The sequence below is a fragment of the Orcinus orca genome, chromosome 2, assembly GCF_937001465.1.
Source record: "Orcinus orca chromosome 2, mOrcOrc1.1, whole genome shotgun sequence".
NCBI classification, from domain to species: domain Eukaryota; kingdom Metazoa; phylum Chordata; class Mammalia; order Artiodactyla; family Delphinidae; genus Orcinus; species Orcinus orca.
This window is the reverse complement of record NC_064560.1, coordinates 154,019,322-154,045,559: the sequence shown is the minus strand read 5'-3', so window position 1 is coordinate 154,045,559 and position 26,238 is coordinate 154,019,322. Positions and strand designations below refer to the sequence as shown.

At 36.3% G+C, this 26,238-nt stretch overlaps 1 protein-coding gene across 7 annotated transcripts in view; it reads left to right on the top strand.

The window, feature by feature from the left end:
• FERMT2 (FERM domain containing kindlin 2) overlaps window positions 1-26,238 on the top strand; it is a 98,891-nt gene that overhangs the window by 60,381 nt on the left and 12,272 nt on the right. For 4 of the 7 annotated variants that reach the window (XM_049704890.1, XM_049704894.1, XM_049704888.1 and 1 more), the window contains 8 exons: window positions 7,962-8,096; window positions 17,272-17,304; window positions 17,638-17,863; window positions 18,359-18,461; window positions 19,829-19,936; window positions 23,568-23,702; window positions 24,413-24,462; window positions 25,668-25,792. In XM_049704890.1, coding sequence (XP_049560847.1) covers window positions 7,962-8,096; window positions 17,272-17,304; window positions 17,638-17,863; window positions 18,359-18,461; window positions 19,829-19,936; window positions 23,568-23,702; window positions 24,413-24,462; window positions 25,668-25,792 — 915 coding nt within the window. The remainder of the gene's footprint in view (window positions 1-7,961; window positions 8,097-17,271; window positions 17,305-17,637; window positions 17,864-18,358; window positions 18,462-19,828; window positions 19,937-23,567; window positions 23,703-24,412; window positions 24,463-25,667; window positions 25,793-26,238) is intronic. The other 3 variants (XM_049704898.1, XM_049704902.1, XM_004279351.3) reach the window with 1 other exon arrangement.

Here is a 26,238-nt window from a genome sequence, read left to right as displayed (position 1 = left end):
ACCACAAAAAAAAAAAAAAAACTTTTTAAAAATGGAAAGGACCCTTCCTCCCCCTTGTTAATATCCAAGAGCCCCTTCTTATCTCTGTTTTTTTTTAATTAAAAATAATGATTTTTTTTTTTTTTTTAATTTTTGGCCACGTCGGGTCTTTGTTGCTGTGTGTGCGAGCTTTAGTTGCGGCGAGCAGGGGCTACTCTTCATTGCAGTACGTGGGCTTCTCACTGTGGTGGCTTCTCTTGTTGCGGAGCACGGGCTGTAGGGTGCAAGCTCAGTAGTTGTGGCGCACAGGCTTAGTTGCTTCGCAGCATGTGGAATCCTCCCAGACCAGGGCTCGAACCCGTGTCCCCTGATTTGGCAGGTGGATTCTTAATCACTGCACCACCAGGGAAGTCCCTCTGGTTATTTTTTAACATCCTATCCGTCTTTCACGGATGCCATTGTCTTATCTTTGAGATTTGTAATTAGGAGGTTTATGTTTTATTCTATTCTGTTCTTTGCATTATTTCTGTTTCCCTAAGTTGTTCTTTTCCATTTCATTTGCTCTTTTTCACATTGGAAGGTCTGTGAGTTTTCCATTGCTGCCATACACTTAGCAGCCTAAAACACACATTTATTATCTCACAGTTTCTGTGTGAAAAGTCTGGGCACAGCATGGCTCAGCTGGATCCTCTGCTTAGAATTTTATAAGGCCAAAATTAAGGTGTCAGCAGGGCTCTGTTCCTTCCTGAAGGCCCTGAGAAAGAATTCTGCATGGTAGAATTGGGTTCTCTGTGGCTCTAGGACTGACGCTCCCCTTGGCTTGTCTGCTAGCTTCCACAGGCCTTCTGAATTCTTTGACTTGTGGTCTCTTCGTTTGTCAAAGCCAGCAACAGCAAGTCCAGCTCTTCTCACTCCTCAAATCTATATGGCCTCTCCTCTGCTTCCCTCTTCCGCCTTTCTCTTCTGTTAGGCAGGCTTCCTGTGATTGCACTGGACCCACTGAGAGAATTCAGGATAATCTCCCTAAAATCAGTTGATCAGTAACCTAAATTCCATTTGCAAAGTCTCTTCACAGCAGTCCCTAGATTAGCGTATGATTGTATAACCAGGGACAGGAATTTCAAGGAGATATCTCTAGAATTCTGCCTACCACAGAGTCCTTTCTATAATGTCTGTCAGTCATTGATTGTCCATTCTAATTGTCCATTCATACATATACCTAATAGGAAACTCTAGTTGAACGGGGTTTAGCTTGTCACCCTTTTGCAGGGTATTTAGACATTGAGCACACTTTTTCAAATGTCAGTATCTAAAAGATCTCTTCCCTAGGGCTTTTCAGATTTTCCTGTAAGGAATCCTAAAGGGTGCCTATCTAAGGGGTAGGTGTAATCCGATGTGGGGCAGGATTCATTTTTCTTGTCTCTCTGTTTTCAGTACATGAACATGCTTGATGTTTGGCACAAGTGAGTCAGTGTGTTTCCCATTGGTACTTCTTGCAAACACCTTGATTTTCTATTTGTCCACTTTGCTTCTTTCCCATCTGGCTTTTGTCTCAGCATTCTTCTGATGTTGCTTATCTGATGTTTTTCTCCTATTATTTTTGTCCTTTTAGGTTCATGTTTTATTTCTTTACATTTTGGTATGATTTTTGGAAAGGAGTGAAAGTAAATGCACAAACTCAACATACATGTTTAACTGGAAACGCTCCAGAAAATGTTATTTTTAAACTAAAATGATTATTATTTTACCTGAGACCCCTTCTCTGCTCCTTAGTTTCCCACTTCCTCAGCCCCATAGTTTTGGAGATATATATGTACTATATATAATTACATAATTATATAATTTATTTAGTCTGTCTTCCACTAGATTTGTATTCTACTTGATAACATTATGTTGATTTTGAACGTTAAATTTTATTGCTATGTAGTTTATCCTTTTGTCATAAATAGATCCCTGGATCATTGCTTTGTGTAGTGACTCATAATGCTAGTATATCTTTATTATTGAACTATAATTTAGCACAAAGGAAAGATAGCACTGTATTTTGGTGTGCCTATTTTAAAGTTTTTATAACTCATAGTCCTCTAGGTGTGTTTTATTTTAGTATAAACCTTGTTTAATTACTTATGCTCCTCCCCAAGTCCAGTCTTACACATGTGATTCAGATTCCTAAATTCACTAATTTAATTTCTCCTTGATATAAGACACAGTAAATAATAAGTCCTAAATTCCTATATCAATGAAATAGTATTTTATATGGATTTACTTCACTTTTTCTGTTATTGTTGTAATGAAGTGAAAACCACTTATTCACAGACTTCGTGTGTAGCCAATGGCTACGTTGCTCCAATTAGAGAAATAAGATGTAGTCCTTCTCCCTCCTCCCCTTTCCCTAAGCTACTAGTTCTCAAGGAAAAGTTGGAATCAAAATTACCCATAGCGCTTTCTTTAAAATAGAGATGTAATTGACATATAACATTATATTAGTTTCAGGTGTACAAAATAATGATTCAGTATTTGTATATATTGTGACATGATCACCACAGTAAGTTTCGTTAACATCCATCACTAGAACTTTCATAAAACAAGCTGTTGGAACCCCTGAGTCACTAAGAGTATTATCTGGGGGTGTGGCATAAGCATATATTTTTAATATAATTATTTTTACGTCACAGGCAATTCTCATGGGCACATACAAGTTAGGAGCTGCTTCATCTGCCTATGACTGACCAAAAAGCTAGTTAACAATACTGATTTTTCTAATAATAGTTGGCTTGTGAGCTGACAGGAAATGACCTAGGAACAAAAATCTCAAAGGATGAATCATGTAGTGCAGTGTTTCTCAAGCAGAAAGGACATACCAGAAACATTTAGGAGGCTTTTTCCAATTATACATGCTTGCTTTCCCCTCGCCCGCTAAACTTGTTAATGGCAAATTGTGATAGAAGCGTGTCGTATCTCTCAGGCCTGATTAGTTTTATGTCCCTACATACTTTTTAGATTTTTCACCCTGTACCAGTTTATGGTTTACTTTGGGGAAATGAATGGGTGGAGAGAGAGATTACCACCCTGCCCACACTTAATACCGAAGCAGAGGGGACAAATGATTATTCAGAAGCTAGGAATTTTCTAAAGCCTTTATTTTCTCCCAACATGGCAGTGATAGCAGAGCTGAGGGTACACTGAGAATTGAAAGTACAACGCGTAAATCATTAGGTCTCTTAGCATGTTAAATCTTGTTTCTTTAAAAGTAGTCTAGGAAATGATGATTCACTTCTGCTAATTAGATAAATATGGCTCAAAAGACATGCTTGAAATATCTTCTGAGTTTCTGAATCTACATAATGATAGAAATTAGCGCTACTGATTCAAACCCCAAAAGTTACTTTTGAGGGTAAATGGGTTAACTTTGTTACCGACTTGTGCCCTTGGACTCTTTAATCAATAGAAATCAATAAAAGGCCAGACAAGGAATTCAGCAAGGCTTTACTGGGACTTGTGCTGCAGCACAAGAGAGCAGAAACAAGCAACAGTTTCCCTTGCTGGCTCTCTGAGGAGGGCGGGCTGGTCCCTTAAATGGGGTGAGGGTGGGGGCAGGTTGGTGGGCTGTGCTGGAGCGGTGGCTTAGATGGTCTGCCCACCCCTTGGTGCTGTGTGTGGGGATCATGCTCAGTACCCTAGTTTTGCTTCCCAACACCTCCAGAATGGCAGTTGGTTTGTGGCCTTTTTGTATCTTATTGTTCATAATTGCCCTAACTGCACATGCATGCAGCTATTTTTAGTCCCTTATAGTTTCTATGTATTTTGTTGCTTCAGCAGACATTTGTCCAGGTGCAAGCACTCTGGTAAAGGGTACCAGGTCCCAGCCTATCTCAATTTGAATATACAAGACTGAAGAAAATCTGTGATTTTTAATTTTGTAACTTTATTTATTTATTTATTCATGCATGCATGCAGCGCTAGTCTTAGTTGCGGCATGAGGGATCTTTAGTTGCGACATGCAGACTCTTAGTTGTGGCATGCATGCAGGATCTAGTTCCCGGATCTGGGATCAAACCTGGGCCCCCTGCATTGGGAGCGGGGAGTCTTACCCACTGGACCACCAGGGAAGTCCCATAATTTTGTAACTTTAGCTAAAGAATATGCTGTCCTATTTTTAACTTGGAAAAGACATGCCAGGGAAGCTTTTAAGAAAGTGACAGAATTTAAGAATTTATTTTTATCATGATTTCTGCTGTTTAGTACCTAAGACGTACTTAGCCCAAATTTATTAATTTATTAGTAAGTAAGGAGCAGTTACGTTCACCTATTCTCTGCTAAAGTATTTGTTGAGGACAATTTTACTGCTGATTCCATTTTCATGTTTCGAATAATATTCCCCCCAAAATTGCATGTAAAATACAGAACAAGGGACTTGCCTGGTGGTCCAGTGAATAAGACTCTGTGGTCCCAATGCACGGGGCCCGGGTTCGATCCCTGGTTGGGGAACTAGATCCCACATGCATGCTGCAACTAAGAGTCCACATGCTGTAACTAAAGATCCCTCATGCTGAAACGAAGATCCCGTGTGCCACAACTAAGACCAGGTGCAGCCTAAATAAATAAATTAATATTAAAAAAATAAGAGTCAACTTATAAAAAAAAAATATAGAGAACAAAACAAAAACCTAATGTGTACCAGAGTGTTCCTAATAGTAAAAATCAAATAACCAACAGAGAAACAAAAAATCCATATAGTTATTAAAAGATTTATTTGAATTTCTTTTTTAAACATGGTACAAGATATATATAAAATAAAATTAAAAAGAAAGTTCAGTGTGGTTTGCAGTGATTGCTACCATGTTAATCTTTATATGCAATTTAACTTTGATTTGAAGAAATCTAATAGAAAAATGAGTGAAGGAAGGAAATACTATAAATGGCTAAAAACCCATGAGGAAGTGTACAACATCAGTATTAATCAAAGAAATGTAAATTAAAACAAGGAGATAAACATACTGTTTTAAAAATAAAGCTTTAAAAAATAACACAAGTGCCCATCTTCCTCCATTTTTGCCTTAAAATTATTATAACCTTTGATCCAGTAATTCTATTCCAATGAACTTCTAAAGAAATAAAATGTGGAAAAATATGTATATAGATAGATGTTTGTAGAACCATTATTTATAATGGGCACAGTATTAGAAGAATGGTTAAATTATGTTATATTAATACAATTTTATACATCTATTAAAATGATCACTGATTCACATAGTCATATTCCATTTTTCAAGAACAGATTTTACATGTCTTATACTTTTTCATAATTTCCAAATTTATACCATAATTGTATACTTTTTAAAATTAGGAAAAAACCATTAATACTTACAAAGTACTTGTCAGGCCCTGTGCAAGAAACTTTACCCATATTAATCATTGAATTTTCACAAAAAACCTCCTGCGGTAGTATTAGTCTCATTTTACAGCTGAGGAAACTTGGATGCTGGCAGGCTAATAAGTAGCTTGCCCAAGTCATGCAGCTCATAAATAGTGGAGCTGAGATCCAGGTAGTTTGGCCGTGTGCTTCTGCCTCAAATTGTGCCTCATCAGCGCTGCAGCAGGTGTGGTCCACCCTAGTTTGAGTTCCCCTACTGATAAAAAGCTTCCTGAATTTGTAACGCTGGATTGAATCTAGTGAGTACTGTGGGTTCCTGAAGGTACAAACTACCCCCTGTCAAATTCTGATCCAGTGACTTAGCAGTCTGCATCATTACAAGTTATGCAGCGACTTGGATTTTGTTGTCTGTGACATATGGGGTAGTGCCACCAAACACTGTGAGATACGACCTAGTGCTTCTTTTTTTTGCTGCTTTTTTCTTTTATTGTTTTTCTTTGCTCTCCCTCTCCTTACGCTCTTTATTTTTTAATTAACTTTATTTTGGTATAATTGATGTACGATAAACTGCACCCATTTAAAGTGTACAGTTGGATGAGTTGACAGATGCTTACATCTCTGAAACTACCACAATCAGGATATAGAACATTTCCGTTAGCTCTCAAACTCTAGCCTAACAGTCATTGCTCTGCTCTGTCACTATAGATTTGTTATCATTTTCTGGAATATTGTGAATGGAATCATGCAGTATATACCCTTTTCTAATTGGCTTCTTCCACTTAGATAATGATTTTGAGATACATTCAGGTTATTGCATGTATTAATAGTTTGTTTCTTTTACTGATGAGTTGTGTTACAGTATAAGAGTAGTATTCCACTGATATGAAAGGATCACATTTTGTTTATCCAGCTGGGTTATTTCCAGTTTTGGCTTTTGTGAGTAAAGCTTACAAATATGCTTTTCATTGTCTTAAGTAAATAACTAGGAGTGGAGTGTCTGAGTTGTATATGTTTAACTTTATAAGGAACTGCCTAAGTGTTTTCAAAAATTCTCATTTCACATTCCCAACAGCTGGTTATGAGAGTTCCAGTTCTTCCACATCCTCACCAACACTGGGTATTACCAGTTTTATTAATGTTGGCCACTCTGATAGGTGTATATGTGTGTTGTGGTTTTAATTTGCACTTCCCTGACCAGTAATGTTGAGCATCTTCGCATATGCTTCTTGTTTATTCTTATGTATTCTTTGGTGAAGTGCTTGTCCAAATCTTTAGCCCACTGGTCTGCTTATTATTGAGTTGTATGGGTTCTTTATGTATTTTGGATACAACTCCTTTGTCAGATATGCATATTTTGTGAATATTTTGTCCCAATATACAGCTTGCCTTTTGTTTTCTTAACAGTCTTTCAAGGAGCAGGGTGGTGGTGGGTGGTGGTGGTGGTGTTTTCTTGTAGTAAAGGGCAGTTTTTTTATGGGGGGGTGTGGGTGTCCTATCTAAGAAATCTTTGTCTACTTAAATTTTCTTTTAGGTCTGTGATACATTTAGAATTAATTTTTGCACATTGTGTTAGGTGAGGGCTAACGTTCTTTTAGAAAAATACATGAATCTCTTGTTTAGCACTGTTTATTGAAGAGATTTCCCTTTTCCCTTGAATTGCTGTGATGCCTTTGTCCAAAATAACTAACCGCCTGTATCTGGGTTTGTTTCTGGGTCCTCTCTTCTATTCCATTCATTTATATGTCTTATCATTTAGCCAGTAGTTGCACTGTTTTAATTGCTGTAGTTTTGTGATGTCTTAAAATCAGGTGGTATAAGTCTTCCAGCTTTATTTTAAATTGCTTTGACTCATAAAATTTATAAGGAAATGAGAACGATTCTACAATCAACTTGTTCAAAAGAGTAAGCTGGAATTTTGATTAGAATTCCATTGAATCTTTAGCTAAGTTTTGGGGGAACTGACTTCTTAACCATTCTTGCAATTTATGAACATGGTATATAATATATAATATGTAATGTGATATTTATACTTATTTGGGTCATTTTAATTCTTTTTGTTACTTTCCTGTAACCATTTTGCTTCTTATCATGTTCTTCACATGAAAATGAATAGAATAAACACAAAAACTTCTAGCCATTTGATATCAAGGTAGAAAAGTTTGAGTCGACTAAAATTTTGAGATTTGGTAATGATGGGAAAATATTTTCTTTACATTTACTTCACATATCTTGTGTTAACTTATGGCATACAGAATGAATGAGGGCTACCATATAATATAAACCTTAATTTCTTACAGTTTTGTATTTAAAAATATGTAAATAAGAGTTCCAGTATTTTCTTTCTGTACCCTAGTAGATTATTATCTTTCCACTTTGAGGTAACTACATTTATTGGATAGTTATGAATTAAGAGTGCTTTGGTATATTGTCTTTAAAAGTGTCATACTCCAATCTTTTGCATAGCATTAGTATCTGGCAAAACACAAACACACACATACACAGAAGGAAATTACAAATTCTTTTCTTGAATGGATTAACAGATTTACCAAGTGTAATGTGTTTAAATTTTCTGTTATGCTAGTAAAATAATGTTTTTTTATTTTAACAGATATCAGACACCCTGAAGAGCTTTCTCTATTAAAAAAACCCAGAGATCCAACAAAGAAAAAAAAGAAAAAGCTAGATGACCAGTCTGAAGATGAGGCACTTGAATTAGAGGGGCCTCTTATCACTCCCGGATCTGGTAAGGCTTTGACTAAGCATGGGCTCAGTGTGAGAACCATGGACTGTATGCCTCTGTGTGTGTGTATGTGTTTAATTGAAGTATAGTTGATTTACAATATAGTGTTAGTTTCAAGTGTACAGCACAGTGATTCATTTATACACACATACACGTGTGTATATGTATATTCTTTTCCAGATTCTTTTCCCTTATAGGTTATTAAAAAATATTGAGTATATACTGCGTATAGTATATACTGTGCTATACAGTAGGTCTCCCTCTGTGTTTTTGATATTGGGATAAATGGACTGTGTAGGTCAGGAGAGTGGTCAAGTTAAAGAACACTCTCCCTCAGCATCTTTTCCCTTGATCTTGAAATCATCACCAGAGTCTGTTATGTGCAGATCGTCATGTCAGGTGGTAGCAGTCGTGTCAATAAAAAGAAAAGCTCATTCTCTGCTCAGGGAGAGTCAAAAGGAGACAGTACCTTAACTGGCCTCAGTTCTTTGCTTTGTGGAAATTGGACAGTTATTTTTTTTAGCATTTAGTTCCATTTTTTGGGTATTTTGTGAAAACCACCAGTATTTAGTTAAGACATTATTGTTTTTATCAGGTTACTTAAAACTGTCTCTATGCTTTGCATATGCTGGTCTCTTAGTGCCTCTCTTTTCCCTTTAAGGTGTTGCTCCTTTAAGAAGCTTTCTCAGATTTCCTTCTATTACCTCCCCGACCTGAATTAGGTTATCCTTCTGTCATAAGTCACCAGACTTTTCTGTGTTTGGTATTATACTACATGTTCTCCCCTGATAATCGTGAGCCCCTGCATGAAGAGACTGTTTCTTACCTTTTTGTTACCAGGACCCAACTCAGCATATGGCATGCAATAGGAACGTAGGCAGTGTCTTTTGAGAAGCTAGATGACTAATTAATTAGATTACATGGTTCTTTAGTCCCAGGAAATTAGTTTCCCATGTTTCCATTGGCCACACATTTACAAATCCATTTCTTAGGATAGATCCCAGCAGCAAATAAGTCAACTAATTTTACTATTCAGTTCATTCCTGGTTTTTTAAGTTCTGGGGTGATGATGATGGTAATGAAAGTACACAGTGAACATAGAGGTTATGTATGCCCAGACCTATTTCATACACTTTACTTGTGGAAACTCATTTAATTCTCACTACAACCCATTGAGGTGGATTATGTTATTACTCACATATAAGGATGAAGATACTATGGCACAGTAAGTTTAGGAATGTCTAAGGTTACATACCTTGTAACTTTTATGTCACTACTCATGTACTGATTACATTTGGGAGATACCAAGAAATAAGACAATCCTTACTCTTAAGTAGTTTATAGGCTCGTTGAAAAGCACAATTACAGGTACTGTATTTAAGAGGTAATACATCAATGTTAAATGAGTGTTGCAGAAAATAATGTTACAAGAATTCAGAAGACAAAGCAATTCCAAATAGGGTATATTCAGTTTTGGGATTGGGGAGGTAAGTTTGTGAATTAGCTAGGATTCCAGTGGCTAGGATTTTGATGGGAAGAAAAGGGAATCCTGGTAGAAAGAATGATATTAGCAAAGAACATCCTGGCAAAAGAAAAGTACAAGACGCGTAAATAAACCATTTGAGCCAATTCATGGGAGAGAGACCTCCAAGGAACTTCTGGATCACACTGGAGGGTATTTAATGTCAGGCTGAGGAATATATAGGCTAGTGCATTGTAGAGTCATTGGTTTCTGAATATGTTACAAAATGAACAAATCGTTATTTTAGAAAGAATATCAGATTTAATTCCAGTAAAATGTGGAGGAGGGAATGAGGGGAAAGAGTAGTGGTAGAAGCCTACAGATTAGGAGGTGAAAGAGAATAAAAGAATGTGTCTGTCATTAGAATAAGGTAAAAAATCTGATTTAGACTTGACTATATAGATGAAGGTATCTGACAGTAGACACAATCCCTGCTTTAAGTTATTTTTTAGTTTAAATGGAAACTCATTTAATTCTTAAGACAAAGAACTACATAGAAAAGTATATTTATGGGATGATTTTGGAGTGGTTGAAATCAGTCAGGATTGGTCTTAGAATTGCAAGTGAGAGCTTTTATATAGTGCTTTAAGAAAATACAATTTGAAGACAAAAGATAATGAATTAAGACAAGGGAAAGCTCCAGATTTTTTAAGAGTAAGTAACTATGGGTTTCTTTTCTTTCTTGTTTTAAATTGAGGTGTTACATCCAGTAAAATGAACAGATTTTAAATTACAGATGAATATTTGAAGATGTATATACCTTGTAACCACCCAGAACTTGATGTAGCGTATAGCATGATACCGACACCCCAAAAGGCCTCTCGCATGCCTTTTCCCAAATAGCCACTGTTTGCCTCTCTCATCACAGAATAGTGTTACCAGTTCTTAAACCTCTTGTGAATGGAATCATACACTATGTGTGCTCTCTTGTGTCTGTGAAGTGAGTGTGTTTTCAGTGAAAGAATTAAAAAAAAAAATAGGTTTTATTTGTCTACACCCAAGCAGTTTAATTAAAAACATTTCTACACTCAAGCAGTTTAATTAACACTTGGGCTTCCCTGGTAGCGCAGTGGTTAAGAATCCGCCTGCCAATGCAGGAGACCTGGGTTCAAGCCCTGGTCCAGGAAGATCCCGCATGCCGCGGAGCAACTAAGCTCGTACGCCACAACTACTGAGCCTGTGCTCTAGAGCCTGCAAGCCACAACTACTGAGCCTGTGTGTCACAACTACTGAAGCCCACGTGCCTAGAGCCCATGCTCCGCAACAAGAGAAGCCACTGCAATGAGAAGCCCACGCACGTTAACTAAGAGTAGCCCCCACTTGCTGCAACTAGAGAAAGCCTGCGTGCAGCAGTGAAGACCCAATGCAGCCAAAAAAAAAAAAAAGTTAAATAAATTAAAAAAAAATTTGAGTTGATGTGAAATCCTAAGAAAGTACACAAAGATAGTGACATGTAGAGGACTGATTATCTGTAGAGAAGAAGTCCCATATACACATGAAAAGTAACGTGATTAATATTTTTTTTTAATTTATTTATTTAATTTATTTTATTTTTGACTGCATTGGGTCTTTGTTGCTGCGTGTGAGCTTTCTCTAGTTGTGGCAAGTGCGGGCTACTCTTCGTTGCTGTGCGTAGGCTTCTCATTGCGGTGGCTTCCCTTGTTGCAGGGCACGGGCTTCAGTAATTGTGGCACACGGGCACAGTAGTTGTGGCTCTCGGGCTCTAGAGCACAGGCTAAGTAGTTGTGGCCCACGGGCTTAGTTGCTCCGCGACATGTGGGATCTTCCCGGACCAGGGCTTGAACCCATGTCCCCTGCATTGGCAGGTGGATTCTTAACCACTGTGCCACCAGGGAAGCCCCAACATGTGATTAATTTTTAAAACAAATATTAAATATCTAGTTTGCATGACTTTATGATTTATCAGTCATGTTAGTCAAGTATTGGAGCAAATACTGAGAAATATGATCACTTGCATGTTGTGCCCATAATAACTAGCAACAGGTCCATATGTCTCAGTTTATGATATCTTCGGGGTGTCAGATACTGTGCTCAGTGCTTCACAGATGTTCCTGTACTGCAGGGTGTGGTAAGGAGTAGGTGTAATTTTCATTTTACTGAGGAGGAAACAGGCTCAGTTTCCCTTAGTGCCCATGTGCTTCTTGAATTGTGAGCCATCTCAGTGTGAGCATGGTTAACAATTATATATATGTGTGTATATATTCAATAAGTGATGATGATTATTTATTACATACATTATCTTTCATTTTATCCTCACAGAACACCTATGATTCTGGTGGCATTATCCCCATTTTACTTACAAGGAAAGAACATTACAAGGGTTAAGTAATTTGCCCAAGGTCACAAAGCTAATTAGGGACATAGCTAGGATTCAAATCCAGGTTGCTCTGGCTCTAGCACTCATGTTTCTAACCATTATGTAACATCATCTCTCCAATTATAACATTTAAAGTAAATATTTTATGAATTCTAATACAAACATTTGATAAAATATTGGTGTGTAAATTATACCTCAACAAAGCTTTTTTTAAAAGTAATGTTTCAAGAGGTAAAGCGTCATGAGTGAATTAATGATTCTCAGACTTTAGTCAAACTCTTATACAGAATTATGATAAAATTCTCAGTTTTTAAATACCTTGCTTACAGACTGTACTCAAGTGATACACTCTTGAGTCCTCTGCCACTTCATAGCTGTAACTAGGTAAATATCTAATCTCCAAATAACTGTGAGGAGGGAACCATTTAAGTAGCCTGATCCCATGTCTGGGGGAAACAATTTTTCCAAGTAAGAATTAACTTTACTGTATAGTACTGACTTACAGACTACCAATTTCAGGCTTTATTATATAAATAGAAATAGAAAATTACTTCATTAGAAACTTTCCTAAGAAATCTTAAAAGCAGCTAGACAAAGGAAAAGTCTAGGTCCTAAAGTAATAGAGAAAGTAATCAGTACTCAGTACTTAACTTGCTTGGCACTGTCAGGAAAATTACCATGCAGGATGCCATTTTTCCTAACTGGAATTTGCCATTTTAAACATAAAAAAATTTTTTAAAGAACGATTCTTTAATTGTAAAAGCAATGGGAGTTCCCTGGTGGCCTAGTGGTTAGGATTCTGGGCTTTAACTGCTGTGGCTTGGGTTCAATCCCTGGTTGGAGAATTGAGATCTTGCAAGCTGTGTGACGTGGCCAAAAAAAAAATTATAAAAGTAATGCATGCTCATAGTAAAAATTCAAATATTACAGAATTATGTTTTTGTTTTTAATGATGAAAGTGGGACTGTGTTATACATGCATTTATAATTTGTGGGTTTTTTTTACTCAGTGATACATACTAATGGACTTTATATCATTTTTTTAAATAAATTTATTTATTGTATTATTTATTTATTATTTTTGGCTGTGTTGGGTCTTTGTTGTTGCGCGCGGGGGCTCTCTCTAGTTGCGGCAAACGGGGGCTACTCCTCGTTGCGGTGCACCAGCTTCTCACCGCGGTGGCTTCTCTCGTTGTGCAGCACATGCTCTAGGCACGTGGGCTTCAGTAGTTGTGGCATGCGGGCTCAGTAGCTGTGGCTCACGGGCTCCAGAGCGCAGGCTCAGTCGTTGTGGCACACGGGCCCAGCCGTTCCATGGCATGTGGGATCTTCCCGGACCGGGGGCTGAACCCATGTCCCCCTCATTGGCAGGCGGACCCTCAACCACTGCACCACCAGGGAAGCCCCTATATCATTTTTTAATTACAAAAGTTATACATTAGTACAGCCTCATTATAAAAAATGAAAGTACCATAGTATAGGACATGTACTAAACCAAAGCTGAAAATGTGACTTCAGTTTATTCCCTTGGTACTCCCTATCAAGAAGTAGCCATTTCTTAATCACTGTGTATAACTACATTGTAAACAGTTGGAGTACAAGTTGCCAGTACCTTTTCTATATGTTTTATATCTACTTGCATGTCTAGTTTTTTTATAACATTAATGAGAGACATATATATTATATATTTGTTCTGCAGTATGAGTTTTTTCATTGACCAGTATGTTTTGGTGATCTTTTTATGTGTCAGAGTAGAGGTCTCCCTACTTCTTTGTATATAGTGTCAAATTTTTCCATGTAGAAGAACTACATTTAACTGTTTCTCTAGCTAACTAGTATCTAATTTTTCTGTCAGATATACTCCAGAAAGTTTCTCCAAGATTCAGACATACAGTTGACCCTTGAACAATGTGGGGTTGGGAGGTCAACCTTCTTTGAAATCGAAAATATGTGTATAACCTATAGTTACCCCTCCATACCCGAAGTTCCACATCCACAGACTCAACCAACCACAGATCGTGTAGTACTGTAGTATTTAGGATTGAAAAAAATCCACATGTAAGTGGACGCACACAGTTCAAATGTGGTTGCACATTCTTCAAGGGTTGACTGTACTCCGAGAAAGAGTTATGAAGGCGACGGCTTTGCACTCCCATCAACAGTATATGAAAGTGCCCCTTTTCCGACATTCTGCCCAATACTGAATGTTGTAAATCTTTACAAAATGTTTGCCAGTGTGACAGGTATCTCAGAATTACTTTTTTATTTCCCTGGTAAACACTGAGTGTGAACAATAGTTGAATAATATTTCATATATTTATTAGCCATTCCTGTTTCTTCTCTTAATTTTCAGTTATGGACTTTGTCCATTTTCTTTTATGTGTGTTTTTGTTTTAGTGATACTAATCTTTTGATGTGATAAGTATTTTCCCTATACTGGCATTCTGTATTTAAGTTTGTGCTCTTTTTTACTATACTAAAGTCTTACATTTTTATGTAGTCAAATCTGGCATTTATTTTGTAGTTCTCTGTTTTCACTGTTAATAAAATCTTCACAAATATTACAGAAAATTTTCTATATTTCCTTTTAATACCTTTATAATTATTTCATATTTATATATTTTATCTGTAATATCAATATTCATATTTTTAATTCACCTGTAATGTGTTTTCTAAGTATGGTATGAGCTAGATACCTTGATGGAAAAATTTCTTAAGTGTATTAAATACTTTAGTACTTTTTAGGAAAGGATATATGTGTATATAATCACTAAGTTATGAGGCAGATTCTACTGTATTAAAATATAGGGATACTCTCAGGAGCTATTAGGTTACATTGGGTTTTTAATATTTATAGTAGGTGTCCCAAGACTGTAGTGCTTATTGAAGTCTTTGTTTCTCATCCTTATAGTTTTTAAGTTATCATTGCATGTTGTTCAGCAAACTCATATTTTATTGCTACTTCATCTTACCCTGTATTAGTTTTCTGCTTCAAATACGGCTTAAATTGGGCAATCACGAATACAGGCTGGTTGGGATTATCACTGAACTGGGACTTAAACACACATACCCTCTGACCCAGCAATGCCGCTAGAATTGGGGAATAGGTACAGAACTGTTTATTGGAAGGCACTGTTTGCAATAGCAGTGGTGACGTCAATAATAAAACTCTAAAATGAATAAATGCACACCAACTGGGAATGGCTTAAATAAGTTACGGTACCTGGGAGGCAGTGTATTTAGCTGCAGTCAGACTGCTGATTTACAGTTTGGCTCTGCAACTTAATAGCTCTTGACATTGGACATGTATATTAACTTCTCCTTGCCTCAGTTTGCTCCTCTGAAATGACAATAATAGGTTTGTTGGGAACATTAAATGAGTTATTACTGTAGATTGCCTAACAAAAAAGAACAAATGGGAAAAATGAAGTGATCAGATACGACGTGTAGATTACACAAAGTATAGGTGAATAAGAGGGAAGGGAATTGATTGGGTGGCTGATTCTGTTAAATGATGTGTAATGTAGGGGAATATATTTTCTGTTTTAGAAACTTCATAAAGAAGTTTATAAATCAATTCTAACTTTACTCAATTCTGAATAGTAATTATAGTTCATACCAGGAATGAATTTTCAGTCAGTATTCGGACATGTTTAGTAATAGATTTGTTTGCTAGATCTTTGAAATAAACAATGAGAAGATTCTGCCTAGAAGGTAATGTTATTTTTCCACACCGTATTTACATGTATACTCCCTATAGCAGAATTATTCTTTGCCCAGATGAGCTGGAGTAATGTTTTCAGCCCTTTTAATAAGTAACTCTTTCAGAAAATGCCCTTGTAGTTTAAGGTTCTTGCTTTTAAAGGTACAACTAAATATCCCAGTGTTCTTCCTTGAAGGCTGAAAAGGAGCATTCACAGCTTTCTTTGTTGCTTATTTAACAATGTTCACATTCTACAAGTTGTTTTAAGCATCCATTGGGAGAATACATTTAGGGGTATCAAATCAGATACCCGGAGGCTAGTAAGAGATTTTTTTTTTTTTCCACTTTGTGTTCTCTTCCTAGACTCCATCTTGACAACTTCAAAAATCTCTAGCATTACCACCACTTTTTCATAGGTAATTGTTTCTAACATTGTGTGTTTGGGGGTGGTATGTCATTAGAGATGAAAGGAGAGAAATTCCTAAGCATATTCCTAAATTAGTCAAGGAAAACAGCCATTCCATTAACATCATCCATTAACAGTGTGACACCCATTTACACATTTTCTTTTTAAAAATTATGACTATAGGATAAAATATATTAACAGAGTTAGAACTTTGAAGGGGTGCTTTCACTTAATGTCATTCTGAATTTTTTTAAAGTCTTAATCTCCTTAATTTTGTAGTCTAAATGACAGAGGATAGATCATCAGTGGACTAATTCAACAACTTTTTTTAATGTTGCCTCTACTACATACCTAGCCCTTTAACACTGAGAAAGCAGATTAAAAAGACAGTATCTCTACAGCTTCAGGGGTTTAATTGTAAAATGCACCTTGTTAGCCTCTTTCTAGGGCAATATTTATATATCCCTTTGCTCGAATACTTTATTTGTAAATCTGTTGGAGCCAGTTTAGCTATTCACTGAGAAAATTATTCCCTTAATTTATGTGAATTTATTCAGTTACAATTGAGCCATCTTAAAACAGGGTACAGTGATTTCAAAGGGAGATAAATGTATACATGTTTGTCACTAACACATGACTAGAGCACAACCTTTTTTTTAAATGACTTTTAAAAAAAATTATATTTATTTATTTATTTATTGGGCTGCATTGCTGCAAGGGCTCTCTAGCTGCGGTGAGCGGGGGCCACTCCTCATTGTGGTGCACGGGCTTCTCATTGCGGTGTGGCCTCTTGTTGTGGAGCACAGGCTCCAGGTGCGTGGGCTTCAGTAGTTGCAGCATGCGGGCTCCAGAGCGCAGGCTCAGTAGCTGTGGCACACGAGCCGAGTTGTTCTGCGGCATGTGGGATCTTCCCAAACCAGGACTCAAACCCGTGTCCCCTGCATTGGCAGGCGGACTCTTAACCACTGTGCCACCAGGGAAGCCCAACCTCATTGTTCTGAATTGGACAAAACTTGTTTTACTTAGATTATAGCTTCTAAGGTTCTTTACTCTTAAATACACTTGGAATATTTACTTCAGTTTATGATTCACAATTAGGAAAAAATCTGTATTTTCTTCTTCCCATTTTCTTTTCATTTTCATTCTTTGTTTCTGTCTTCTATTATTGCCTTTCTTTACCTTCTGAATTCCTTTCTTTCCTTTTCTATAGGCACTGATGTTCTTTACATTGGCCCTCTGAAAGGTGAGCCTTGGCACAATTAAAAAACAAAAGTGTTGGTCTATCTGCTTCAGCAATATCCTTAACTTATATTCTAACTCTCTTGAACTGATTTTTTCCCTAGAGTTTCCAACTTAGTTATATTTTTTGACCTTATTGTTATACATGTTCTTAATGTTATACAAGTAAAGTTAATTTCACTTGTTTTTAAGAGAGGTAAAATAATGTACTAAAGCTTTTCCTTCCAGAATGAAGCTTGTGTTTCTCAGTATGCTTTATATCATTATAGCATGTATTACTGAAAACTAAGATAACTATACTTCATAGTTACTACCTGTTTTTCATGTTATTTATTAGGAAGTATATATTCAAGCCCAGGACTTTATAGTAAAACAATGACCCCCACTTACGATGCTCATGATGGAAGCCCCTTGTCACCAACTTCTGCTTGGTTCGGTGACAGTGCTTTGTCAGAAGGCAACCCTGGTATACTTGCTGTCAGTCAGCCAATAACATCACCGGAAATCTTGGCCAAAATGTTCAAGCCTCAAGCCCTTCTTGACAAAGCAAAAATCAACCAAGGGTAAGTTTGTTTTGTTTTTTTTGCTGTTTACCAATTACTTTACAAGTTGTTTTTGTTTTGTTTTACTGAAGTTATAATTTACACTATTGTGTTAGTTTCAATTGTACGGCACAGCGGTTCACTTATATATATGTGTGTGTGTATATATATATACACACACACACATATACAGTGGTTCAGCTATATATACATACAGCATATGTGTGTGTATATGTGTGTGTGTACGTATATATGTATATATAGTCTTCTTCAGTTTCTCTTCCCTTATAGGTTATTGCAAAATATTGAATATAGTTCCCTGTGCTATATAGTAGGTCCTTGTTGGTTATCTGTTTTATAAATAGTAGTGTGTATATGTTGATCCCAGCCTCCTAATTTATCCCGCCCAACCAAGAGTAAGTTTTAAAGTATAGATACAATTTAAGAATTTCTTTATCCACATAGAGGTAGAATTAATTTTGTCTTGCTCTGTTCCACTATTGTTAATTTGTCCAGGTGGCTTGATTCCTCAAGATCTCTCATGGAACAGGATGTGAAGGAAAATGAGGCCTTGCTGCTCCGATTCAAGTATTACAGCTTTTTTGATTTGAATCCAAAGGTACCGAGGGTTTAGAGGGATCTCTTTTGTTCCTTTTTGTTTGCTTTTTGGAAGTTGGTGGGGTAAGGAATTGTTTGGATATATATAGCAAGTCCTGAATAATATTAAAAACTCAAAGCTTTGGACAAAGACACCTGTATTTTAAAGTAGTCTGTTGTTTTAGTAAGTTGGAAGCATAACTAAACCCTTTTCTTTTTGTTAAAGAATTGAACTTTTGGTTGATTTGTATTTTAAAGGAACTAGTTAGGTACTACGGAATTGGTAAAGTTAATGTGTTTTTTTTTTAACATCTCTCTTCAACTGTACATAATTATATATCCCAGAAGATGTTGCTTCAAAAAAAAATTCTTTTTAAGTCTATATTTCTCTCAATTTAATAGCCAAACATTGTAATATGTTTTTACTATCAGATGGTTGGCATCATCTGTGCTACTGAAGTACTTTGCCTTTCTGATAAGATTTAAATTTGCTGTAGAGGTCTGGAATGTTTTCCCCCAGAAAACACATGGCACAGAGATTTGAGTGTTTTGCTTTCATGTCATCCTTGCGGGTGAGGGGACCTCTCTTGTCTGCTTCTCATCCTTTTCATGTCTAGATTATAGCCTAGATTTTAATGTATGTATTTATCATTTTAAATTATGTGCGTAAATAATTCTTCATACAACAGTAAAATGTATATAGTAGAATTACAAAAAATCATTTTAATCCCTTTTTAGGCTATATCGTACCTAATTGTGGTAAAGCCAAAGCTGTTCTGGGAACATAGTTACATTTGCATGGGGTGGGAGGGGGCTATGTATTTTGTTACCATTCTAAGATAGTATTGTTACAGTATTACTATTGATTTTTATTAACGTAACTAAATGGATAATTCAGTAACATTTAAGTAAATCTTTTCTACAAATGTGTGTGTGTGCTTATGTGTGTTTGTGTACGCCCTCTATTTTGGATTCTTAAAATAATTACTGTTTCCAAGGACCTGCCACTTTGTCTGGGTATGCTTTTCCACAGTGAGCAAGATGTTCCGCGAAATAATTAACTTACTGTCTGATTATGACATGTTAGTGTGGTAAATTGCAACAACAATACTGAAAAACAGTCAGTTCTACCTTACTTTAATGTCTTCAAGTTAAATTCCTTTTATTAAGGTCTGTAATACCTAACGTTTTTTTCCCTGGAAAATAACATACAGAATCTGCTTCTCATACTGAATATGTAAAAATCTTATGGCATATTTTAATGCCATTTTTAATGAAAAATTAGATGTGGATATATTTAGGGATACGTAACCCTATAGGTAGTTTTTTCCCTTATTGTTAATGTAAAAGGTAATATATTACAAAAGAATTGTATCTCTTTTGCTGCAGTATGATGCAATCAGAATTAATCAGCTTTATGAGCAGGCCAAATGGGCTATTCTCTTGGAAGAAATTGAATGCACCGAAGAAGAAATGATGATGTTTGCAGCCTTGCAGGTAGTGGCGAGTATTGGTAAATGGGACTTTTCGGGGGAAAGGGTAGGGGATTATTTAAATGGTAAAGAGGCATAGTAATTCCAGTAGCATTCTGATAGGTAGTGTTTTACTTTTTGCTATGTAGAAAGTGAACAGACACTTAGAAGGCAAAATATGTGTGAATTTAATTTAATTTTTGTCTTATGTAAGAGATTAGTGGTATACTTAATAGTTACTTTTCTGTATCCTGTAGGAGAAAAATATCCTTCCACCCCTAGATGTATATAAGCTTAAAACTGTCCAATTTTCCCCTGGAAATAAAATTTATATTAAGAATCAGATTTCTGAAATGAAGCTTTGCATAACTTGATAAATAACTGGGGATGGTAATATTTGTAAAATGGGCTATGGCAGAAATTAATACCTTTTAAGATGATAAAATTTTAAGAGACTAGTGAAACTAAACATAGATAAGTTTTTAGAATGGTAATCCTTAAGAAGTAGGTAGCTAATGTTAAACTAGTATTTTTCCAAATGTGGTTCTTGCTTACCACCTGTTTCAGAATTACAGTAGGGCTTATTAAAAAATTAATTGCCCACTTCATTACTGCTGTTCCCACTGGTAAAGTAATATTAAGGTGGCATCCACAAATCATTCTTGGAGACACTGAGGTCTGATTGACCACTAGATTAATTTTTCTAGATTAATAGTTTCAGATATCTGCGTGAGGCTTTGGCGAGTGTTCTCAGATTATGGTGGAATTCTATTTAAGTACTGGAAGCAAGGTTGACATTCAGTTATGAATATCTTTCACTATCACAATGATTTAATTTTTTCCTTAGAACACAAATAAAAATGCCCTCAATCTTCCAAATGTTTTTATGTACCCAGAAGAGTTTCTCAGTTAAGACTCAGAAAAGTTGTCCTTTAGAGAGGAAGAGCAGCTCGTTTCTCCTTAGTTTTACACACTGAAAGAAGGGACTCAAAATGAAGCTCAGACAGGGAAAATTGGTAATGACAGATGAATTAGTTTAGTTATTTTCTAGAGACATGCTTAATCAGTTAAGACTCTCATATTGTGTTTGTGGGTGATTCAGACTACCTGAAGAATTCCTTTAATTAAATTCTGGAGCAATTTTGTTCAGAGTTATCTCACTTGGTTTTATATAGTGTTCTCTCTACATCTTTCTCACTTAGATTATGGGCTCATAATTTTCTAGTGAAAGTTTTGCTAATGACAGAATAATAATACATGTAAAATGTATGTGGGGAAAACCATAGGTTTTCTTATCTTTTTATTATAAAAATAATGCATTTTTTAAAAAAGCCAACAGATATATCCCAGCACATAGGTGTTCAAAACTATTTGTTGAATGAGTATACACACAGTCATACTGTCATAGAAATGGGATTATTCTTCAGCTTTGCCCAACTCCCACCCCAACCCAATAAACATTAGATATTCCATTTCGATTCAGTGAAAAACACCTCAGAACCATGGATTTTAATTCATGGAGACTGAATGCCCCAAAGCATAGCTTTCCTGGACCATTTTAGAATATAGATTCATTGAGACAATTTTGGACTACAAATCCCCTGAGTTGTTGGAAGCCTTCCAAGAGACTGACCCAAAGCCTCTTGGAAACCATCCAGTACAAGAAGGGGGAAACTCTGAAAGTATGGCAAGGAGATGCCTAGGGTTTTTTATTTTAGACATAGGTTACAATCTGAACTATTCTCTCCTTAGAGCTTCTGGTTCCTTGTGTAAAATAAGTCTACAATAGTAAAAAGAAACAAAATAATGCAAAGTAAGAAGCTGTGGATAAAAAAAATTAAATTAGGTAAGTTAGTAACACTGTTTTTCAAGTATTTAGGTCCAATCATGTATTGTAACATTTAACAGATACTCCATGCCCCTTTGAAATCAAAACTGGATTTTATGACCAGTCCCATTCACATCCAGGATTTCTCCAGTATAACTCAGAAGGACCTTTTGCATCAGAATCATCTAAGGTACTTAGTAAAAAATGCAGATTCCAGGCTGGACCCCATATTTGCTGAATCAGAATCTCTGGGGGTGAACAAACCTGAGCATCTATATTTTTAACCAGCTCTCCATATGCTTCTTAATATGCTCTGATATTTGCGGCCACTGCCTGGGGGCCTCACCCTGCCTTTTTCTTCATGATTTGTGAATATGAAAATTTCTACCACTGTAAGGATCTCATTTCAGCACAACTGAAGATATAGCCAGAGAGTAGTCATTACTAATTCACTACATCTTAAAATACAGAGGAATGTTGATATTTGGCCTCAGGATTAGTTCACTAAATGTTCCCATGAATAGATTGTATTCAGTGAATGAGTCCTGCAGAAATATGGATTGCTACTTAGTGCTTTGAAAGGTAACTGATTAAGTGATTTAAAAGTTCTGCTTAACTTTGTATAAAACCTCTCTAAAGTTTAGCATCAAAATCTAATCATTAATATTTGTTCTAAACCACTTACCTAAGTGTATTTAAAATCATGACTACTTCTATACCCAAAGATCTTTCTATCTACATATAGGAGGAGTTATCACTACTCATTATATATACACAAATATATATATATATATATATATATATATACACACACACACACATATATATATATGGGAGTATTCACGTGTGTCGGTGGTATATGTATTCCCATATAAACATATTCTACCTTATTCTAATGTATGAATGAGAAGGTAAATGTCATCTCTCTCTGATCAGGTTTTCAGCATTGAATTGAGGATGGGGGAAAGTGGAACTTTAGTTTTCAACATAATAGTGATAACTAAATTTCCTCTGCTGGATAATAGTAGTAATATAAGGTAACCAATGTTAATCCATTTCTACAGAAGACTTTATGCATATTCTGTTCATTCATCCAATACTTGTTGGTTCTAGCCTGCGTTTTAGACGTGGAATACTGCAGTGGGGGAAAAAAGACACTTAAAAGTCTCTGCTCGTGGACTTCCCTGGTGGCGCAGTGGTTATGAATCCACCTGCCGGTGCAGGGGACACAGGTTTGAGCCCTAGTCTGGGAAGATCCCACATGCCACAGAGCAACTAAGCCTGTGCGCCACAACTACTGAGCCTGCGCTCTAGAGCCCGCGAGCCACAACTACTTAAGCCCGCGTGCCTAGAGCCCGTGCTCTGCAACAAGAAAAGCCACTGCAATGAGCAGCCTGTGCACCACAACGAAGAGTAGCCCCCGCTTGCCACAACTAGAGAAAGCCCCTGCACAGCAACGAAGACCCAGTGCGGCCAAAAATAAATAAATTTTTTTTTTTTAAATAAATTTATTCTTTTTTAAAAAAAGTCTCTGCTCATGTAGAGTTCAGTGGGAGAGGTGTTAACCCTCTAAATCCTAGGGACACCCAAACTGAATTCATTTGTATTTGTCCAGGGACCCTACTTTTTTGAGTAAACATTTATTAGCAGGTTTAGGACACTGATTTCAGGTGCCATGCCCATTATTTTCCTATCCTTCTAATTCTTAGAGACGTTTAGCTTTTCAGATTAGGTGATGAAAGACATTCAGTATAGATACAGATAATATCTCATTTTAAAATTTATAGTTAGAACAATCATTTAAATAAAATATCACTTCTGGTTTCAGTATCATATCAATAAGCTGTCGATCATGACATCAGAGAATCATTTGAACAACAGTGACAAAGAAGTGGATGAAGTTGATGCTGCCCTTTCAGACCTGGAGATTACTTTGGAAGGGGGTAAAACATCAACAATTTTGGTAGGGTGAATCTTTTACCTACTGATTTAGTTTGAACTGATGTTTATACCTTTCTGTGGAATTAGGTTTTCATGAAGTGTTTGGGGGATACAGAGAAATATTTAGTGCTTTAGAAAATACAGACATCAATTTTCCAGAAACTTTCAGGGAAATTTTTAACATTAATATTGTTCTAGTGTCTAGTGCTTCCAACACAGTAAAGATAGATCTTGACAGTCTGCACATTCTCTTACAAGTAGTGGGAGAATATTTCTTCAGAGGAAAAATTAATCTCAAGTCATGGTAAAATCCATTTAGTGATCTCCAAATTTGCAATATGACAAAAAGAAGAGAAAAATAGATCTCAGGAAAAATTTTAAATGCTTAGGTGTTAGTTATTACAGAAGAAACACTATTTTATGGACTGTTACAGTTACTGCTTATGCAGCTATAAGCAGTTTTAGCTATATTAAAATCAACAGTATATTCTTGTGGGTTGTATAAATTTCTATTTTGATCAAATTTTTAATAGCTTTTTATGCCATTTGAAAATACCATTGTATTGTACTATGTGACCATATAATGTGATTGTACCTTTAAAATCTTTATAATCTGTATTTTATGTAACTTTCCTTGTTTACTGAATAAGCTGGTTCTTGATATCAGATACTAAACAGTAGAGTTTCAGATTTTGTTTTCATGAGAAAAAAATGATTTAATTCTTTTCCTAGGGGGACATCACTTCCATTCCTGAACTTGCTGACTATATTAAAGTTTTCAAGTAAGTACAAAAGGGGAGGAATTCCAAATATTAATGAATAAATGTCAGTTTTATAGCCACGTTCACATTTTTGAAATTTACTCTGGCAAATGAGGGAAAATAACCATCTTTACCAAATTAAAATTGCAGTACTTATTAAGTTGTTTTATCTGATAAACATTTTCCTTAAGGTGGGGGAGGAGATTGTGTAAACCTAGATGGATTGCATCATACAGATTCTGAAACATACAGTGGCATATCAGTATAAAGCATCCCGTCTGGGTGAAAGCACTACATGATGAACTGCTGTTGTCAGTGGCTGTTTCTTTGTTTAGAGCCCCAGAATCTATTGAATTCTATTCATTTGGTGATGGGACATTTTATAACAAGTTTCCAGTGTATCTTATCTAGACTTTTAAACTGTCGATCTAGTCATACTCCACAGAATCAAGAGCGCTAGGCATTAAGGCAGAAAGAGGAAAGGAGGTGATGTGGAATATAAGATATAAAGCCATTTTGGAATAAACCATTTACTGTAGGTGAACATATAACAGCTCCACATATGGAACATTTCTGAGCAAATGGCACAATTTCAAATGCTGCTCCCTACCCTACTTTGTTCTCCCTTTACACACCTTTTTTACCTACCTGCACTTTTTTACCTACCTGCACTTTTCCTCATGCTTCCTGTTTGACATTGGAGTGACAAGTTAAAGTCACCACTGAATACATGCCTGAGAGATAAGTCACCACTGAATACATGCCTGAGAGATAAGCACTTCCCTCACTTTAGTCTTGCCAGGTAAACTTGCTTGTTTAGAGAGGCTCCAAAGGCAGCCCTATGGACATCATGAACTTGCAGGTAATTACAGGACCTAGGAACCTTCCAATCATTGACATTTACTTCACCTTTATTTTCCTATGCTTCCCATGTGACCTGCTAGTGATAGGGACAGCTACAACTGACAGAAATACTGGAATGTTTGCCTTACTGTCTTCCTCTGCCCACTCACTGTAAGATCTTCCTGAGTAGATTGAGAAAGGAGGGGCAAATCCAGTAAGAGCAACATTGAATATAACACACTGGCCAAAAGGGAACTGAATTCAGCATATGTAAAACTTGGTCTCAGACTTTTAACATTGTGAAACTTTGCTGCTAAAACATAGCATTGATAAAGTTATTTCAAAAGTGTTTTTTTTTCCTTCTAATTCTGTTTGACACATAGGCCAAAAAAGCTGACTCTAAAAGGTTACAAGCAGTACTGGTGCACCTTTAAAGACACATCTATTTCTTGCTATAAGAGCAAAGAAGAATCCAGTGGCACACCAGCTCATCAGATGAACCTAAGAGGTAAGGAAAGCCTTGGAATGACCAATATTGATGGTGGAATATCTGTTAGCTAATATTCAATAAACTTTGTTTTGCTGGGCGATAAAGTTGTTTAGTTTTTTAGTTTCTTAGGTGCTTTAGGTACTTTTTTATGTTTAGTATTCAATTTCACATGAATATTTTGTTGTAATCTCTGTGCAGTCCTCACTTGAAGTGTGTGGTTCTACTTTTATCCCAAGTAAATGTATGATGTCTCTTTTCTGTTCTTCAGTGTTAGGACATTTAGGTTTTCCTCATTCTGCAGGAGCTGCCCACTTAATTTTCAGGGTCTGCCTCATTCTCAGCTGTGCTGTAGTCACATCTCCTCCCAGTTTTTGCTGGGGTCTCCCTTCCTCATCAGCATCCTCCTGACCTTCACTGCTCACAAGCTGGTCCAGCTCAGGCCCCCAGTCTCTTGGTTTTCTGGC